Source organism: Diabrotica virgifera, chromosome 2 (assembly GCF_917563875.1).
Source record: "Diabrotica virgifera virgifera chromosome 2, PGI_DIABVI_V3a".
Lineage (NCBI taxonomy): Eukaryota > Metazoa > Arthropoda > Insecta > Coleoptera > Chrysomelidae > Diabrotica > Diabrotica virgifera.
Window position 1 is genome coordinate 257,063,592 of NC_065444.1, and position 18,206 is coordinate 257,081,797.

Genomic DNA, 18,206 nt, shown 5'->3' on the forward strand with positions numbered 1-18,206 from the left:
AAACTCTTCGAACAGAGATTAAACTCTCATGCAAATATCAGACTGCTATTTATCACCAAATGGACGTTTTAATGAGTGGAACATGTAGAATATGTCAAATGACAGGAATTATGACAGGTGTTAGTACATCTTGTACTTTACCTAATTTTAAATTCACTAAAAATTGCAATAATAAAATTTATTATTTAATGTCAATGTCAATAATTTTAGTGGTGTAATAATTTTGACAACGTATTTGTCAGTTTGATATAAACTTTTTCAAAAATTTTAGCAGACTAAAATTTGTAGCAAAATGATTCTAGGTATGTGTTAGCTCTAACGTAGCTTATTAATTCAACAAGATTTACGCATTAAGAGAACTTCTATCAATATGTTACACTCACGAACGGCAAGGATATGCATTTAGTTTGTATGGAATCAACAGGCAAATTTAGCACATCACAATGAGTCTTAAAAACAACAAAGAAAATGGACTAAAAATAAATAAAAACAACACAAGGTACCTACATATTTTAAAAGTAAAGGTTAAAAAAGAAATTCACATTTTTGTTACTGCTAGTTTAACCCTATGAAGCCATATAGTAAAACCTAATCCATGAGAATAAATGCAAGAAACAACAAACAACATCTATTTACTATTAACATTATGTACATTGAAAATGTGGAAAATTTTACGTATCTTGGAAGTATCATAACATAAAGTGGAGGTACCTACAGAAAACGATATTCGTATGAGGATACGAAAAGCTCACAAGCTTGAGGTTTGGCCAGTATACTGCAAAAACTAACACCCGAATAATCCAATCAAATGTCTTGTCTGTCCTACTCTACGGATGTGAAACCTGAAAAGTTACAAAAATCCTTAGGCTACGGCTCCACGGGCGAGAAATTGACGCTAGCAGTAGCGGTAAAATTACGGCAGCAGCACAGCTGTAAAATCTTGGCTCCACGAGAACGACAATTTACAACATGCATAGCGCCGCATCTTGGTTTGTAGTGGTTCCATGCAGGGTCGACGATACGATAACGGGCCTGCGATGGATGCACTGCAGGCGACCGCTCCTATTTGAGGGGCTCCAAAATGAGATTTTCTCTGTATACATGTTAAACAAAATATTGTACTAATTAAAAAAAAACCGAAGGGCGTCTATGCTAATTTTTCAGACGGAAATTCATATCACCCATTTTCACCCATTTCCACTGACATCTACGGTCTTTCGCTTCAAGGAGTTACTTAACATTTGACGATTGAGCACATCTTCATTCACAATGATTGTGGTCATCCATAATTGCTGTCACTACGTTGTCCCCGTGGGTTTTTAAAATTGCTATACATTTTTCTTTCGTCTGCGCACAACAAATTCAACGCTTGTCATCATGCCGTCATTTTTTAAAGATTTGTGAAAACGATATTTGAAGCCATTTAACACAATCAATTGTTTTCCTTTTTCACTAAGAACAACTTTCACAGAATTCATTTTGGCAATCAACTCAAACCGTATCGTATACAGATAGATCGAGCTCTATAATGTTACCCTTCCTTATTAACTTATTTATTTTTAGCATATAGGCAAAACGCTCGGACGGGTCGAATTTTAAAATAATCATAGTATATTATAGCATCAATGTTTCGAACTTCCCACGCGATCCCTCTTCAGGCGACAGGCATAAATTTGATTTTTTTAAATGGGAAAGTACATCATGTGACACCTCATTTAAAAGCTTTTGAAATACTGATTACAAAAATGTATAATACTTTAATCCTTTTTGAAAGCGTAGGTGCAAAATTTCGATCGAATTCTTTTTAAATGCATTCATTTTTTTTCAATCCTGAGAAGACTAATAAGTATTTTTGAAAAATTTAAACGCAGAATTAAATATTACAGTATTATCGAGGGTCAAAAGCCCCTGAGAACTTCTATAATGTTTATTTTAATAAGTCACAGGGGTAAAAAAAAAAGAGAAAATATAGTCTAATTTTTAATTTCAAATATATCATTCAAATGAAACTTCTTGTTTATCCTAAGGACTTTCAGCCCTCCGTATTAATGTAATCTTTCATTATGTGTTTAAATTTTTCAAAATTTCAAATTGGTTTTCTCAGGATTTGAAAAAAATGAATTCGTTTAAAAATACTTCGATTGAAATTTTGCGCCTACGGTCTCAAATAGGATTAAAGTATTATCCATTTTTGTAATCAGTATTTCAAAAGCTTTTAAATGAGGTGTCACATGATGTACTTTCCCATTTAAAAAAATCGAAAGTTAAAGGGGGGTAACACTTATTCCAGCGCACTGTATGTATTACATTTTATATTAGATTATCATAAATGCATAACCAATAAAATACTTACAAATTAAAAGCTATTAAAATGTAATTAGAAGGATTTCGATGCTCGGGATTCAATTCGACGATCTAAATATTTTGACCCTTCTTAATTTAGATATACTTATGGGACTCAATTTACCTCCGCCCCTGTAAATTACTGTAGAAATAAGTCTGGACCTATCCATCTGCGACATGACCTTGACGACGCGTCAAGGTCATCCGACGATGGACGCGTCAAGGACGACGCACCGATCTTGAGCGATAGTTTACTTACAGCATCGTGGAGCTGCCCAGTATTATCGCTGTTGGTTTCATTTATCACTCTTCATTTTACTGCTACTGCTAGCGTCAATTTCTCGCCCGTGGAGCCGTAGCCTTAGGTTTTGCTCACTAAGGAGAGCAATGAATTGTATTCTCGCCTAGTATCTATTGTTGTCGTCCCTTCGTATTTACTCAGTTTTTGTTGTACGTTTGCCGACAGTATTTAAAATATTGCATATATTTTACTTGGTATTGGGTACGATACATGGGTACGATACATTGACCGGAGTAAGGCTTGGCGCCTTACGATACATGGATACATGGGTACGATACATTGACCGGAGTAAGGCTTGGCGCCTCGTAGTGAGCACAACTTTAGGTTTAAAAGAGACTAACCACCCTGCAGCACTACTCTGTGGATCCACTAATACTCCGGTCAACTTACGCATCTGAGGCTACAAAAATTACCATCAAGCTGAAAATTGGCAGGATTGTTAAAAATACTATCATAAATGAAATCTAAAAAGTCCTCATAAATCCGACCCCTGCTAAAAATTTTACGCGGGGTCAAAGGTCACCAAATATGGTTTTTAGCGATTTTCAGCGAAACGGTAAGTTTTATGGTAAAATTAGTGCTAACAAAAAATGTAGATTAGATAATTATCTATAAAAAATGTCTTATTACTTTTTTTCCTGGGAGCCACCGTTTTTGAGATATAACGATTCAAAAAGTGGTAATCGTCATAATATGCGCACACGTTTCCACACCACCTTTGAGGTAGTGTACTTAGCGCGTTTTTTTAACGTGGTTTCCCCAGTAGGCCTATTCCACGGATCTGTTATGATTCTGTTTAATTTAAAGCTATTTAATAATTGATATTGGCAAGGGTTAAAAATGATTAAACTTTATATAAAGCGGTATAAATAAAAAAAAGGGAAATTTATCAAACTGGTTCATAATTTTCTAATACTTCTGCTTCCCTTATTCTTCTTCTCATTGTTCTTCTTCATCTTCTAGTTCTTCTTTTTCTTCTTCTTGTTATTCTTCTTCTTGTTCATCCTGGGTGCAAGTAAATTGTCCCAATAATGACACATCGCATGGCTCCTCGATAGAATCAAATGAATCCTCAATTGTTGGTGATTCAACATTGGAGCACGACCGGTTTTGACAATTAGTGCATGCTACCGAACAAAACAGTACAAATTTTTTGCAACCACATTTAGCGCTACATCCCTTTTTACAGTTGCAAAAAATTGTGTACAGGAGTTTTTCCGGCGCAGGAGGGAGTAAAGTTAGAATTGGTTCTAATGAACTGTCGACTAATTTCCATCCCCAGTCTTTTGGATCTAGCTGATAACCAAGCCACACTTGAACTTGGTAATATACCCGAAAAAGATGTTGATGAGCAGCCGCTTAGGTTGGAGGAAGACAAGATAACTGCACTTGTTTTTTGTTTCGAGTACTTTTAAAAAAACATGCATATCGAGACTTATCTAAGCACGTAGTTTTCTTAGGCGCTCCATACATAGAGAGAGAAGAGATGGCCTTTTTTTTTCACGCTCTTCGTTACATTCCTGGCCGCAAAATAAGCATTGTTTTTTAAAACAAAAAGCTGGTTCACTTACACGTGCTCTAGTAAGAGGACTTTTGGTCGATGTACTGGCTTCTTGTTTTTCATATTGTCTTTTAATAGCTGTAGCAATAGAACACTTTCGAGTATAACTTTTACGACACTTCACATGTATGGTCACAGATTTCTGCTGTTTAAGAAATTCTAAAAATCCATCGGCTCTTTCAGTACTTGCATTGATTAATGTTTTTATACCACGTTCAACGGTAACAATTTCACCTTCAGTTAAAATTTTAGCGCAAATAAAACAATATTCTGACATTTTTGTTATAACAATGAAAATAACACGAAATACACGATAAAAAAAATATAGGTTTAACACGTATTTTCACTCCGGAGTAGTACTCAAAACTAATTAATACCTCGAGGGTGTCATCTACCTGAAGGATTTCACCACCCAGGAAAATTACGGTGTAATTTGTATAAGTATTTATTAGTACTTAGCAATAAACATTTTGCCTAGAAAGTTGTCTTTCATTATTATGTTCAAACCCTTCTGAGAAGAGAATAGGTAGGGTGATTAGATTAGCTGACGAACGTGTTTATTCCGACAAAACCCATCTTTGCAAATTGAACTAAGGCGCATAAATAAAAAGAATTATTATAAGTTAATACTTTGTCATTTGTTGTATTTTGTTGTGTATTTTTGTTGGGATTAAGCCGTAAAATTCAAATATTTCTTATTATTTTTGCGTTACATTCACTTTGTAAAGATTTTTTGTTGGCACTGTAATATAATACAGCTTATGGATTGCATCCCTCGGTAGACTGCAAGCTGTATAGTAGAAACATTATCATATTTATAATCTTATATTATTATGTGTGTTAAAAGTTAAGTTGACCGTAGAATATTATGTTTACTTGTATTACAGCTTCAGTGATGTATATACCTGGTGTACTAATACATATATTATGACGATTAGAAGTCTTTCAACTCTTTGAATCGTTGTATATCAAAAACAGTGCCTCTTAGGAAAAAACTATTCGGATATTTTTTATAGATAACTATCTAATCTACATTTTTTGTTAGAACGAATTTTACGATAAAACTTACCGTTTCGCTGAAAATCGCTAAAAACCATATTTGGTGACCTTTGACCCCGCGTAAATTTTTTAGCAGGGGTCGGATTTATGAGGACTTTTTAGATTTCATTTATGACGGTATTTTGAACAATCCTGCCAATTTTCAGCTTGATGGTAATTATTGTAGCCTCACTCCTATTTTTGAGTCTAACTAGACCGGTCTATAAAGCTTCCGATGATTACCCGGAAATTCTTATTTAAATTAAACGTGCCATTCCACACGAGCGACAGTGGCTTGCCATGGTCGCCGATCCTCGCCACTGTGGCGTCCATTACAAAATCATTGGGCCTACAAAAATCGCTTGTTTCAGCCACTTTGTGGATCCACAGAGTAGTGCTGCGGAGTGGTTCGTCTGTTTTGAACCTAAGGCTACGGCTCCACGGGCTGGAAATTGACGCTAGCAGTAGCCGCAAAACGAACTTAAGGTTCCGCAGAACGGAATAGGAATAGCCGAACTGTACCGACTACAGGACTTGTGCGTAGTCGGTTCAGTTCGGCTATTCCTATTCCGTTCCGTGGAACCTTAAGTTCGTTTTGCGGCTACTGCTAGCGTCAATTTCCAGCCCGTGGAGCCGTAGCCTTAAGCTAGCGAGGTCACATGAGCGGAATCCAATTTAGCCTAGTCATATTTTTTCACTAGTTTCTTAGCACCCTAATAATTTTGGACATTTTGGATATTAAAGCACCCTATGTAACGCACACCTGAATGTAGCTGAATTTTTATGTTTGTGCGTCACAGTGTTGCCATGCTGTTTTCTATAATTTCTTTCATAATTTCAATCAATGTTAAATGTACCTACAAGAATAATAGAATAATAACGTTTACTTCTCCGTCATTATACTAGGTAAAATGACAAATGAGGTGTCAAATGAAAGCTTATAATCCAAGGATAGTACTAAATGTGAGAAATTAGACCTAGATTGTCTGTTCCTCAAAAAATAAGCGTTATATTGGGGATTTCTAATGTTGACATGAAAAGTTGCACTATTTTTTTTTCTATAAAACATTTTGATTTAAAACTTACCAGAAAACTTCTTTGTACTCTTTACTTTAAAATAAACGTGATTGAGAAGCTAAATTTAAAACTTCGTGCAACTAAAACTTTGCAATGCACAAATCCGCACCTTTTTCTTTGAAAAATTCATAACCTTTATCCTGATAAGAATAAAAACTTGAGGCAGATACCTTTGTCTTCAGAAATGTTACAGCTATATAGTGTAAAAATTTCAGAAAAAATATTAAAATGGAACAGAGTTGTAGCGAGGTAAACGCAAAGAAACGTGATTTATTTTTTTTATTTTTAGGTTAAAATTGCGATTTTGACAATGTTCCCCACATAAAATTCAAAATAAACTTCATTTTCGTTTTCAGCACCCTCGAAAATATAAAGTATGAATAAAATTAGCCATTCATTCCTCTGTGGTCAGTATCTCGAAAACTAAGCGCTTTTTTGAGAGTGTCACGCTCGTGTATATCACAAAAATTGTAACGTGATAATATGAAAAAATAGAGGATACGGCAACGATGTCACAAGTGATGGTCGGATCGAACGCCAAAATCTACACAGACGTATTAGGGTGCTTTAATATCCAAGATGTCCATAATTTTTCACCCCTTAACCACACACTCAGGCCGCTATTATATTAGGCAACTGGTGACGCCAACAAGTTGCCCCATTAGTGACTCATGACGTCACGGGGCATTGAAGTAAATGATACCTATTAAACTACGGCAACTGGTTGTGCCACCAGAAATTATTGCTGTTCTGGTAACCGAACCCGGCCACCAGCCGGGTAACCAGATCTGGTGGCGCCACCAAGCCGGGGCATTATGTTATATGGACCCTATTAGACTGAGCAACTGGTGTCGGCCACCACTATAGTTTATTTATATTGTAATCGAGTGCTTCGTATTTCCTTATCTTTGTATTTCTATTAACTTCTATACTGAGTGATCTTATGATTTTTACATAATCTTTTAAAATTAAATATACAGGGTGAGCCACGCTCAACGGGACAGAGCCTACCGGGGAAACGGCTAAAGATATTAAAAATTCCATTCGTAGGAGTACGTAGGTCAGTACCGGCTACAAATTAAAATTTGTGAAATATATACAGGGTGTCCCAATTTAGCGTAATGATATAAAGTTATATATTTTTAAATGGAACAACCTATATTTCACTTTAATTTTGAATTCTATTGAACAAAATAATGTTATTTTATTCAACATTCCCTATACATATTCTTGACCGATTTCGATTTATTTGGGTTTTTCTGAAAATGTATTATTCGCGAAATTAATTAATTACACATTATCGCATGAATTTTAATTAACGTCGTTTTGTCACTTAATTGTCAACTGTCCATGCTTTACATCAGAATATTGACCATTTTAAACTAATCTAGAGTGTTCGCAATCTGAAGTGTCAATGCCGTACAATATTTTGTATAATTACTTTCTTAACTTAAATGGGACACCCTGTATTTTACTTTAATTTTGAATTCTAATCAAAAAAATAATATTACTTTATTAAACAATCCCTATACCTATCTTCGATAATTTTCGATTTATTTGCGTTTTTTTGAAAATGCACTATTCTTGAAATTAATTAATTACACTTTATTACATAAAGTTAAACAAAACACACTGGAAAAAATTAATTTACATTAAATGTTCAAAATGTTGTCCATTTTCTTCAATACATAACCTCACTCTGTGTTCAAAATTTTGTTTTACTTTTCTTAACATTTCTGGAGTAACTGTTGTAAACGCATTACGAATACGCGTTTTCATGTCTTCCGCGGTTGTAGGTGGAGTTTGATAAACCAAACTTTTAATATATCCCCAAAAAAAAGTCCATTGATGTTAACCCCCGTGATCTAGGAGGCCAATTGACAGCACCACCCCTACCTATCCACTTTCCGGGAAATTTTCTGTCTAAATATTCTCTAACATTACGCGTGTAATGTGCTGGAGCACCGTCTAGTTGCAAAAACATTGTTCTTCTAATATTTAAAGGGATATTTTGCAAAAGTATCCAAAAGTCTCTTCGTAGAAATCTTAAAAACTTTTGTCCATTTAAATGGCCATTAAAAAAATAAGGTCCCATCACATGTTCTCCTATTATTCCACCATATACATTAAGGGACCATCGGTTTTGTCGATCAATACATCTATATTCATGTTGATTTTCCGTATTATAATAGTGAAAGTTATGTCGATTCACGAGTCCATTATTATGGAAAGTAGACTCATCAGTGAACAAAATTTTATCAAAAAATGTTGATCTGCTCCCGTTGTTTTGTCTAGAAACCATAAACAAAACTCTAACCTACGTTCAAAATCAGTTCCATACAAATGCTGATGCATTTGAATATGGTATGGGTGATATTTATATTTTTTAAGAATTCTGCGTATACTAGTTTGACTTACTTCAATCTCCCTGGCCATCGTCCTTGTACTTGTATTTGGATTCTCAATAACTGATTGAATAACTTCTAATTCGGTATTTTCATCTTCAGTTATGGGATTTATCAATTTTCGTTTAGTATAAACAACACTGTAAGTTTCACGAAACCTTGTTAAGACTCTTTCAAATACTTCTTTACGAGGATGACGTTTTAAGGGAAATCTCTCAGCATAGACTCTTGATGCTAACAAACTGTTTTGATCACATTCACCCAGTATTAAAATCATATTTACTCGGTCTTCAATTGAATAATCTGCCATTTCTATTAATTGAAAGCAATACAGTTAATAGTTTGACTATTAGTTTGACAGCTAGGTACCTTTTGTTTTCTCATGGCATTCTTTATAATGTATAATGAGCTATGTAATTAACGACATTTAGGGCCGATTGTTCGAACGCTAATCAGCAATGATCACTATCAAATACTTAAGTACTGTCACAACTGTCAATGTCCACTTTGGTTGGGTTGACGAAAATATAATTATTGATGACAATTATGAAATTAGTTAATCAATTATGTTAATAATTGTTATGTTAATTGACTGACTAATCTCATAATTATAATTAACTATGTTTTCAGCAACCCAACCAAAGTTGACATTGACAGTTGTAACAGTAATTAAATATTTGATAGTGATCAATGTTGATTATCGTTCGAACAACCGGCCCTTAATGTTCCAGGTAACATAATGCAAATAGATCTGAAGATACTAGATATTAATATAAAGTTTTATAATAGCTTGATTATAATAATTATTACAGCATTCAAATATAGGGTATTTTGTTTAAGTTAGAACTTTATCTAATAAAGTATAAGTAATTAATTAATTTCAAGAATAGTGTATTTTCAAAAAAATGCAAATAAATCGAAAATTATCAAAGATAGGTATAGGGATTGTTTAATAAAGTAATATTATTTTTTTGATTAGAATTCAAAATTAAAGTAAAATACAGGGTGTCCCATTTAAGTTAAGAAAGTAATTATACAAAATATTGTACAGCAATGACACTTCAGATTGCGAACACTCTGTAGATTAGTTTCAAATGGTAATTATTCTGATGTAAAGTATGGACAGTTGACAATTAACTGACAAAAAGACGTTAATTAAAATTCATGCGATAATGTGTAATTAATTAATTTCGCGAATAGTACATTTTCAGAAAAACCCAAATAAATCGAAATCTGTCAAAAATAGGTATAGGGAATGTTGAATAAAATAACACTATTTTGTTCAGTAGAATTCAAAATTAAAGTGAAATATAGGTTGTTCCATTTAAAAATATATAACTTTATATCATTACGCTAAATTGGGACACCCTGTATATATTTCACAAATTTTAATTTGTAGCCGGTACTGACCTACGTATTCCTACGGAAGGAATTTTTAATATCTTTAGCCGTTTCCCCGGTAGGCTCCGTCCCGTTGAGCGTGGCTCACCCTGTATAAAAGTTTTGCAATAATTTCATTGTTTATAGGGGAATCATTGTAGATTGAAAACTTCATTGTTTCGAAAAAAATTTAACAAGCGTATATTTTTCTAAAACTTTTTTTGTTGGTTTATAAATACGTTAGAGTAAAAGGTTCTTCTCGTAGATTTAGCCACTAATTGTTTATTCATTGTTTAAATAATAAAAGCTTTTTTCTATAAAATATTTTAGAAATATCGGTGAATTCATCATTTTACCTTGATCAAAAATGTTTCTATTTTGTTTTTAATTATGCTGAATCCAAATGCGACATTACAATTAAAAAATAAAAAAAAAATTGAGCTGTTATACAGTATGTCTGCGCAACTTGAAACCATATGGGAAACGTATTTTATACGAGGTATGTCAAAAAATGGTATGTAAAGTACCTTTATATTGCACAATATCGAAAATTGGTATTATGAGAAGATTTATGTAAGTCACATTTTCCACCCACACTGTGCTTATGCAATATTTTTTTCTTTGTATATAACTATAAGATAGCTTTAATATTCTTCTTTCATTTCCAATTCGTAACATTTAATTTGATCAATTAGTTTAAACAATTATGTTACATTAACTTAACCGCGCGCTTTGTTTGTGAGAGGAGTGACATAAAACAATATAAAAGCTGTTGATTTAATTTTAGAAAAATCTTTATATAAGTTTTCTACATTTCCTCATTTTTGTATCAATACCACGTAATGTAGTCCAAGAGTTCCAAAAATGAATATTTTGACATGCGAAAATACTAAAAAATTTTACTTCGTCGGCACAAAGTTCAGGAAATAACGTATAATACATCCCCTTTCCTTCTCTTGAAGCCAACATTGTATGTATATAAATTTTTCGACTCCTTCTGACTCTTTCTGAGTTATATTCTTAACTAAACTACTAAATACCATTCACTATGCATTTTATTATTTTTACTGGTGGCTATTATCGGCCACCAGTTGCCCGTATTCTTTTGTGCTTAAATTTGGTGGGCCCACTAGTTGCGCCACCAGTTGCGTCACCAGTTACCTAGTCTAATAGAGGCCTTAAGGTAAGGAGAGATGTTATAATAATATACACTGGGGTGCAAAATTAACCGGACACCTTAAAAATGGGTCAGCTTTGATGTCTCAAATTTCCTGAACCTGTTGTCCGGTTTAAGTGATTTTTTTAATATATTATAGCCTTATTCTTTAACAATATCGGTGTAATAGTATTGTTGCTTAACAGTTAAATTTTCAATGTATACCGGGTGTACCAATCAAACTGTGTTTTTTCTCAAAGTTCGCATCACTCTGTGGAATATTATAGCATTTATAAAATATTGAAATTAAAATCCAACTATAGCCTCATGTTTTCTCAACATTCTGTTTTTTGATTCATTCGCTTATGTTGGACCGTAAAAAAGTTAGGTACTTTATCAATTAGCTATGTTTTTTATCAATACACGGTGTTTTTAAATGAGTATGGCAAACTTTAAGGGGTAATTCTGCATGAAAGAATAATGACAGTTTGCTTTATAAACGGTATGTCCGCATATGCTTCGTTTCCGAGATAGGGGGTGTTACACTTTTTCTTACAAACTGATGATTTATTTATTGCTTTAAAACCGGTTGAGATATTCAAATGCAATTTGCTGCGTTTTAAGACGTAGTTATTGTACATTTTTTCACATACAAGTAAGAATTTATTATTCTCCATTGGCGCGCATACGGGTAATATGACGGATCATATTACCCGTATGTGCGCCACGTCATATTACCCGTATGCGCGCCAATGCTGAATATTAAATTCTATGTGAAAAAATGTTCAATAACTACGTCTTAAAACTCACCAAATTTCAAATTTCATTTGCATATCTCAACCGGTTTTAAAGTAATAAATAAATCGTCAGTTTGTAAGAAAAATTTTAACCCCCTTTATCTCAGAAACGAATCATTTGCGGACATAGGTTTATAAAGCCAACTGTCATTATTTTTTCATGTAGAATAATTACCCTTTGAAGTTTGCCATACTTATTTAAAAACATCGTGTATTGATTAAAAACATAGCTAATTGATAAAGTACCTAACTTTTTTACGGTCCAACATAAGCGAATGAATCAAAAAACAGAATGTTGAGAAAACATGAGGCAATAGTTGGGTTTTAATTTCAGTATGTATTTTATAAATGCTAGAATATTCCACAGGGTGATGCGAACTTTGAGAAAAAAAAAACACAGTTTCATTGGTACACCCGATATACAATGAAAATTTAACTGTTTCGCAACAATATGATTACAGCGATATTGTTAAAGAATAAGGCTATAACATGGTAAAAAATCACTTAAATCGGACAACAGGTTTAGAAAATTCGAGATATCAAAAATTACCCATTTTTAAGGTGTCCGGTTAATTTTGCAACCCAGTGTATATTCAAGCTAGCAGAATTATTATTTTTTAATTCCACACTGCTCTGCTAGTTTTTTTACAAATTTATTACAACCCTAATAATTTTTCATCTCTTAAACTTAAACCACCGTTAATAAAAAAAAATATGTTTTCTGAAAAACCACAATCTGCTAGATTTTTACGAATTTCTTACTATCCTAGTAATTTTTCACTCCTAAACTACCCCTGTGGGCAGTCAATAATTCTGTTATGTTTAAATGTAAGGCGAAATTTTTTTTTAAATATGTAATATATTAATGATTGTATTATAGACGAAAGCCAAATTGAAGAACAGATGCAACCAGCTTGCTTAGGCATTTGTGACTGTAATTTAAGATGTTGCGAATGTTACAACACTGGACTTGCAATGATAGAATTTGAGAGGAAGGATAAAAGGAGAAAAGGTATGAAAAAAGCAGGTAAGAAAAGGTATAGGTAAACATTCTGGATCTCTCTCTTCCTTTCTAGTTCTGCATCCCTTTTTGTGTAGTATTGGGCGCTTCTGCACTGGCTGGGACAGGCGCATTTATCTTCTGCATTTATCCTATTAGACTTGTCTTCACTGTCACAGTTTTTTTCTTAATTTCAATTCAGTATGTTCTATTTATACTACGTCATGCCAATATAGAGGTAATGGATTTTATAAATAGCTATGTTATTGAAAACATCTGCGCGCCACGCCGGCCCTAGAATCTGTACGATCGATGCGTAAATTTTTTACTCTGGGCAGGCATGAGTCGTAGCCCTTTAGATAATCCACTAGCTCTACCAAGGGAGCGTTCAGGTATTACGTAACGCGATTTTTGAAGATTTTTTAAATCCCCCCCCCCCCTACGTAACGCACTGTTATGGGGGTTTAACTATATTGCGTAACGCAATTTTTGAAGATTTTTGACCCCCCCTCCAACCTGCGTTACGTAATACCTGAACGGTCCCAAGTAGTTTTGTTCCAACCAGAGTCGGAAATAAGTTGGCCAGGATTCTGTGCAATAACATAAAATTCTGCGCTATTATGTTATTGCGCAGAATCCTGACGTCTGCAACTTGTTTCCGACTCTGGTTGGAACTAATCTAATCAGCTTATCATCTCGAGCACCATTTCTAGGTTCAGAACATAGTTTTCCTTGCATCTGTTCAAATCATCTTTTAAATTTGCCATTATTTCTCTAGTGTTGGAATATATTTAAGTTTGTATCTCCCAATTGATCCTAGTATTGAGCAGAGCTGCGGTACTGATTATCGACAGTACTTAAAAAATTGACTTAAGTACTCCAAAAAGTACATGTACTGGTACTTGAACTTTTAAGTAATTCGACAAATACTTGTACTAGTACTTAAATGTTGTAAGTATATTTTTACTTGCAATTTAAAAAAAAATACGTAGTACGTACTCGAAATGTTCTTAAATCCTTCGCGAAAAGTTTTCGATTTAGTGTGGTGTGGTAATCATGTTTCGACAAGCATTTTTATGAATTTTTGTTGTAGAAAAATGTCATTTATTACACACTATTTTATAATTCATTTATTTTATTTTTTAATAATTTTAAAAATCATTGTGTTTCATTCTTTAGAACTGGTCAACCAGGTTTCCCATATCCGTCAAATAAATATTATTATAATAAAGTATTCCCGTTACTCTGGGTATCTTTCATTTATTTTTCTTGTGACAAAATTATTTTAATTCATTTATATTGTTCGTCCGCTATTTTCCCATGCGTCACGATTCATTTTCAAACAAATTAAAATACATTTTGTATACTATATACTACACACATCGGCGTACGTTTCACTTTATGTTTTGACTTAATTTGTTTGAAAATGAATCGTGACGCATGGGAAAAGTTATAGCGGACGAACAATATGTTCCTGTTTTAAACCACCAGCTCACTCCAGGACATGTCCCAGCCATGACAGTCTTTGACTTTTCACAAATCTTACAATATCATACCCTTCATTCAATTCATTAACCTGGTCGTTTCTCCTGATTCTCCATGTGCCGTCTTCCTCTGGTACCGAACTTCTGAGTTGAACTTCATCTTTTTTTCGTCATAGATTAAGTAATACTATAACTATACTTATAAATAAATTTTATAATTGTATCAATTGTCTTAGATGAAGTTGATAATTTTAAGATCCAACTAGACAAAAGTCTTTATGTTGTATCACGAGACTACTATATAAAAACCTGTGAAGTTCCCTCATATAAAGACGCCAAAAGGACTCTTGGTAATCTAGCTACCTTTGTGTACAATTATTGTGAACCGGGACTGAAACCTTACATTCCTTCTGAACCGCAAATGCCTTACGGAGACCTGTGGATATCTCCTAGTGATCTGTTGATACCGCATGTTGGGTTAAAAGCTCCCTTAACTCGTAAACATGTACAAGCTCTTACCCACGAAGGAATATTAGGTATAATTCTCACTATATAAAAAGTCCCACTAAAACTCACAATTTTTTTTAACTTTGCAGATATAGGCTATAAGATTGAGTTACAGTTCATAAAAGAATTAGAAGAAAGGAAACAGGAGGCTCTTGATCATCAAAAGGAGGAATTGACAACTGAATTCCAGGAAAGTATACATCAGATTGTCAAAGATGCTGAAGCCAAGGAAAGAGCAAATTGTCAAAGGGAATTAACGAGGATGGCAGAGGAATTTGAACAGAAGCTAACTGATGAGATTACTGTCCTGCAAGCTGAGTAAGTTCTTTTTCCTTTTCAGGTATGTGTCTGTTCAATTTAAGATGATGTTTCATAGGAGGCTCCGTCAGCGGAAGTTGAATGTTTCAACTGAAGCTGAACCCTTCATCACTTTACAGTTGGTAACCTCTTTTAGCTGTCTTCTTCTACGCAGCACAAAATCTATCTGACTTTCCCTTGCCTCTGCAAAGTCAATCACACTATATCCTTAATCATTTCTTATTCCCAAACCTCCTCGAGCTCTTTCTATTCCCATTTTTTCTCTATCAGTATAACTATTCAAATCACCTCAATAAAAAAACACTTCTCGTCTACAGGAATCTCGAGCATCTCGCAGTCAAAGGTCATTCCAAAATTCTTCCTTTTCCTGTTCTTCATACACCCGTGGGGCCTAGACACAAAGAATGTTCACGTTGGTATTACCTGTATTCAGTTGGACACTCATTCTATCACTTCTTCTGGTTACCCGTACAATATGTTCCTTTCACTCATTGTTCAAAATAATACCTACTCCAGTAGTCCAGGTCTCTGTATGGAGACCTGGACTACTACTATTTTAGACAGTGTAATTCCAAGGTATTTTATTTCCATTACTTGTTCAATACTGTTGCAATCAATTTCTATTTAAATCTGATTGGTTCTTTACTGATTACTTACTATTGTTTTAGTTTTCTGAGATGAAATTGTCACATTGAATTTCTTTTGCTCTTATTTTAAAACTGTGGACTAATCTTTGAAGACTATCTTTATCTTGGACTATCAGTTTTGCTTTGTCTGCGTAACAGAGTATTTTTACTTCTTTGTTTCCCATTCTGTTCCTTTGTTGACGTTTTTGATGATTTTATCCGTGATTAAATTGAAGAGCGTAGGGCTCAATGAGTCCCCCTGTCTTATGCTGTTGCCTATATCTATAGGTTCTGTTGCCCATCTATTCTGACTTCCATTTTGTTTGTTTTGGTAGATGTTTTCAATAGTTTTTGTGATATCTAGGGGAACTTCTCTATTATACAGAAGATGGGTTACATATTTGATTCTTACTCTGCCAAATGCTTTTCTTCAAGTCAATCACACATAGAGATGCTGGTATATTATAATAATATAACTATTCTTATACACAATCCGTCTGTGATGGATATAGTCAACTCCCATTCTACATTAATGCATAGCCGAACTTTTATTTTAGCTTGGAAACGGAATTTTCGACATTTAGTGAAACCCATGACGCCAAAATAATTTCGACGTGGGAACATAAACTGCATGAAGCAGTTGAAGAAACGACAAAGAATATTACTAAAAAATTCCTTGATGAACTTGCTAAACAAGAGCAGATTCTGATCATGCACTTCAAAGCGCAAATGGCGTAGGTATTTTTAATCTATCTACACTCCCAGACAAAAATATTGCATATTTTATTTCGAGTCCCCCTAGGTCTAGTGATAGTCTGCATCTTTCTAGGCATGCTTACCTAGAACAGACCTACGACTTAAACATTTTGTATTATGCACGATACATTAAACACCGGTATGCGCAGGCTCATTGTAGTCACAGAGTGTGACGTCACTTGCGAAGCAGAATTTGAAACTGACTGTAAGATGGTGAGATGTTAATTATTGTAAATACAAATTAATAATACGAGTTTAAACTCATGTGTAATCTGTAAAAATTGTATTTGTATTTACCGTAAGTAATGAATTTGCTAAATATTTCCTGTATGTTATGAATTTCCAAGAAAAACATAAAATATAATGCATAATATGCGTAAAGCGTAAAAATAAAAATACTAACGAATTAACACAATCATATCACAATCTATGTAAACAGAATGTAAATAAAAGCGAACTGCTTCGCACGTCACGCCATGCGCAAAACTGACCAGTTTTTGATGGGCTATCGAGCATACCGGTGTTTGTGTATCGTGGTATTATGTGTTTTGTATTATGTGACGTCACTTGCTATGAGGCGGATGACGTGCAACTGTATTTATACTGTATGAACCATATTTAGCTTACCAAATATTTAGATCACAACATAAGTTGTTTTTCCAATGACGATGTAATAGGGCTTTTCATTCACAGGCATTTGTTTCGAGCTTCTGTCATGTGTCACATAATATTAATATATCTACGTCATACGTTATTGGTATATAACAATGATACAAACCAAAGACGCATGGCGTAGATATATTAATATTGTGTGTGACACATGACAGAAGCTCGAAACAAATGACAATCGATGAAAAGCCCTGTTCACGTCATATGTATAATACTACAAGAATAAAAAACCGCTAAACGCCGTAAAAATGAGTGGTGCATACAATATTCCAGCTACAAAAGATCTGATATGAATATTACGTGGCACGAAAATGTATTTTCATTTTGATGGAAAATAAAATTCTATTAGTTTCATTTTAAAAGATTTTCATAATATTTGCTAAATTTTAAGTAAAACGCGCCACAAAAGAGTAACTTTGATACAATTTGAATTTTGAAGCTCTTGTGGCGCGCTTAATTTAGCAAATATTATGGAAAATATTTTAAAATAAAACTAGAATTTTATTTTCCATCAAAATGAAAATACATTTTCGCGCCACGTAATATTCATATCAGATCTTTTGTAGCTGGAATATTGTATGCGCCACTCATTTTTACGGCGTTTAGCGGTTTTTTATACTTGTATCAGGAGTTTTTCAAAGTTATAAATGAAATATAAGAAGTTGAATGTAATGTTTCTAGATTACACGTTAAGCTTTATAAATGGTCACCTTTGTCGCATTATCTCCCAAATGATCTAATGTCCATCGAATGTACACCAGATTTTTTTTTTCGAAATAGATTGAAAA

At 33.7% G+C, this 18,206-nt stretch overlaps 1 protein-coding gene across 4 annotated transcripts in view; it reads left to right on the forward strand.

Annotated features, from left to right (window-relative positions):
* Positions 1 to 220: 220 nt before the first annotated feature.
* LOC126879855 (uncharacterized) overlaps positions 221 to 18,206 on the forward strand; it is a 57,473-nt gene continuing 39,487 nt past the window's right edge. For 2 of the 4 annotated variants that reach the window (XM_050643167.1, XM_050643168.1), the window contains exons 1-5: positions 221 to 302; positions 12,939 to 13,085; positions 14,779 to 15,078; positions 15,139 to 15,367; positions 16,551 to 16,727. In XM_050643167.1, coding sequence (XP_050499124.1) covers positions 293 to 302; positions 12,939 to 13,085; positions 14,779 to 15,078; positions 15,139 to 15,367; positions 16,551 to 16,727 — 863 coding nt within the window. In that variant the 5' untranslated portion in view covers positions 221 to 292. The other 2 variants (XM_050643169.1, XM_050643170.1) reach the window with 2 other exon arrangements.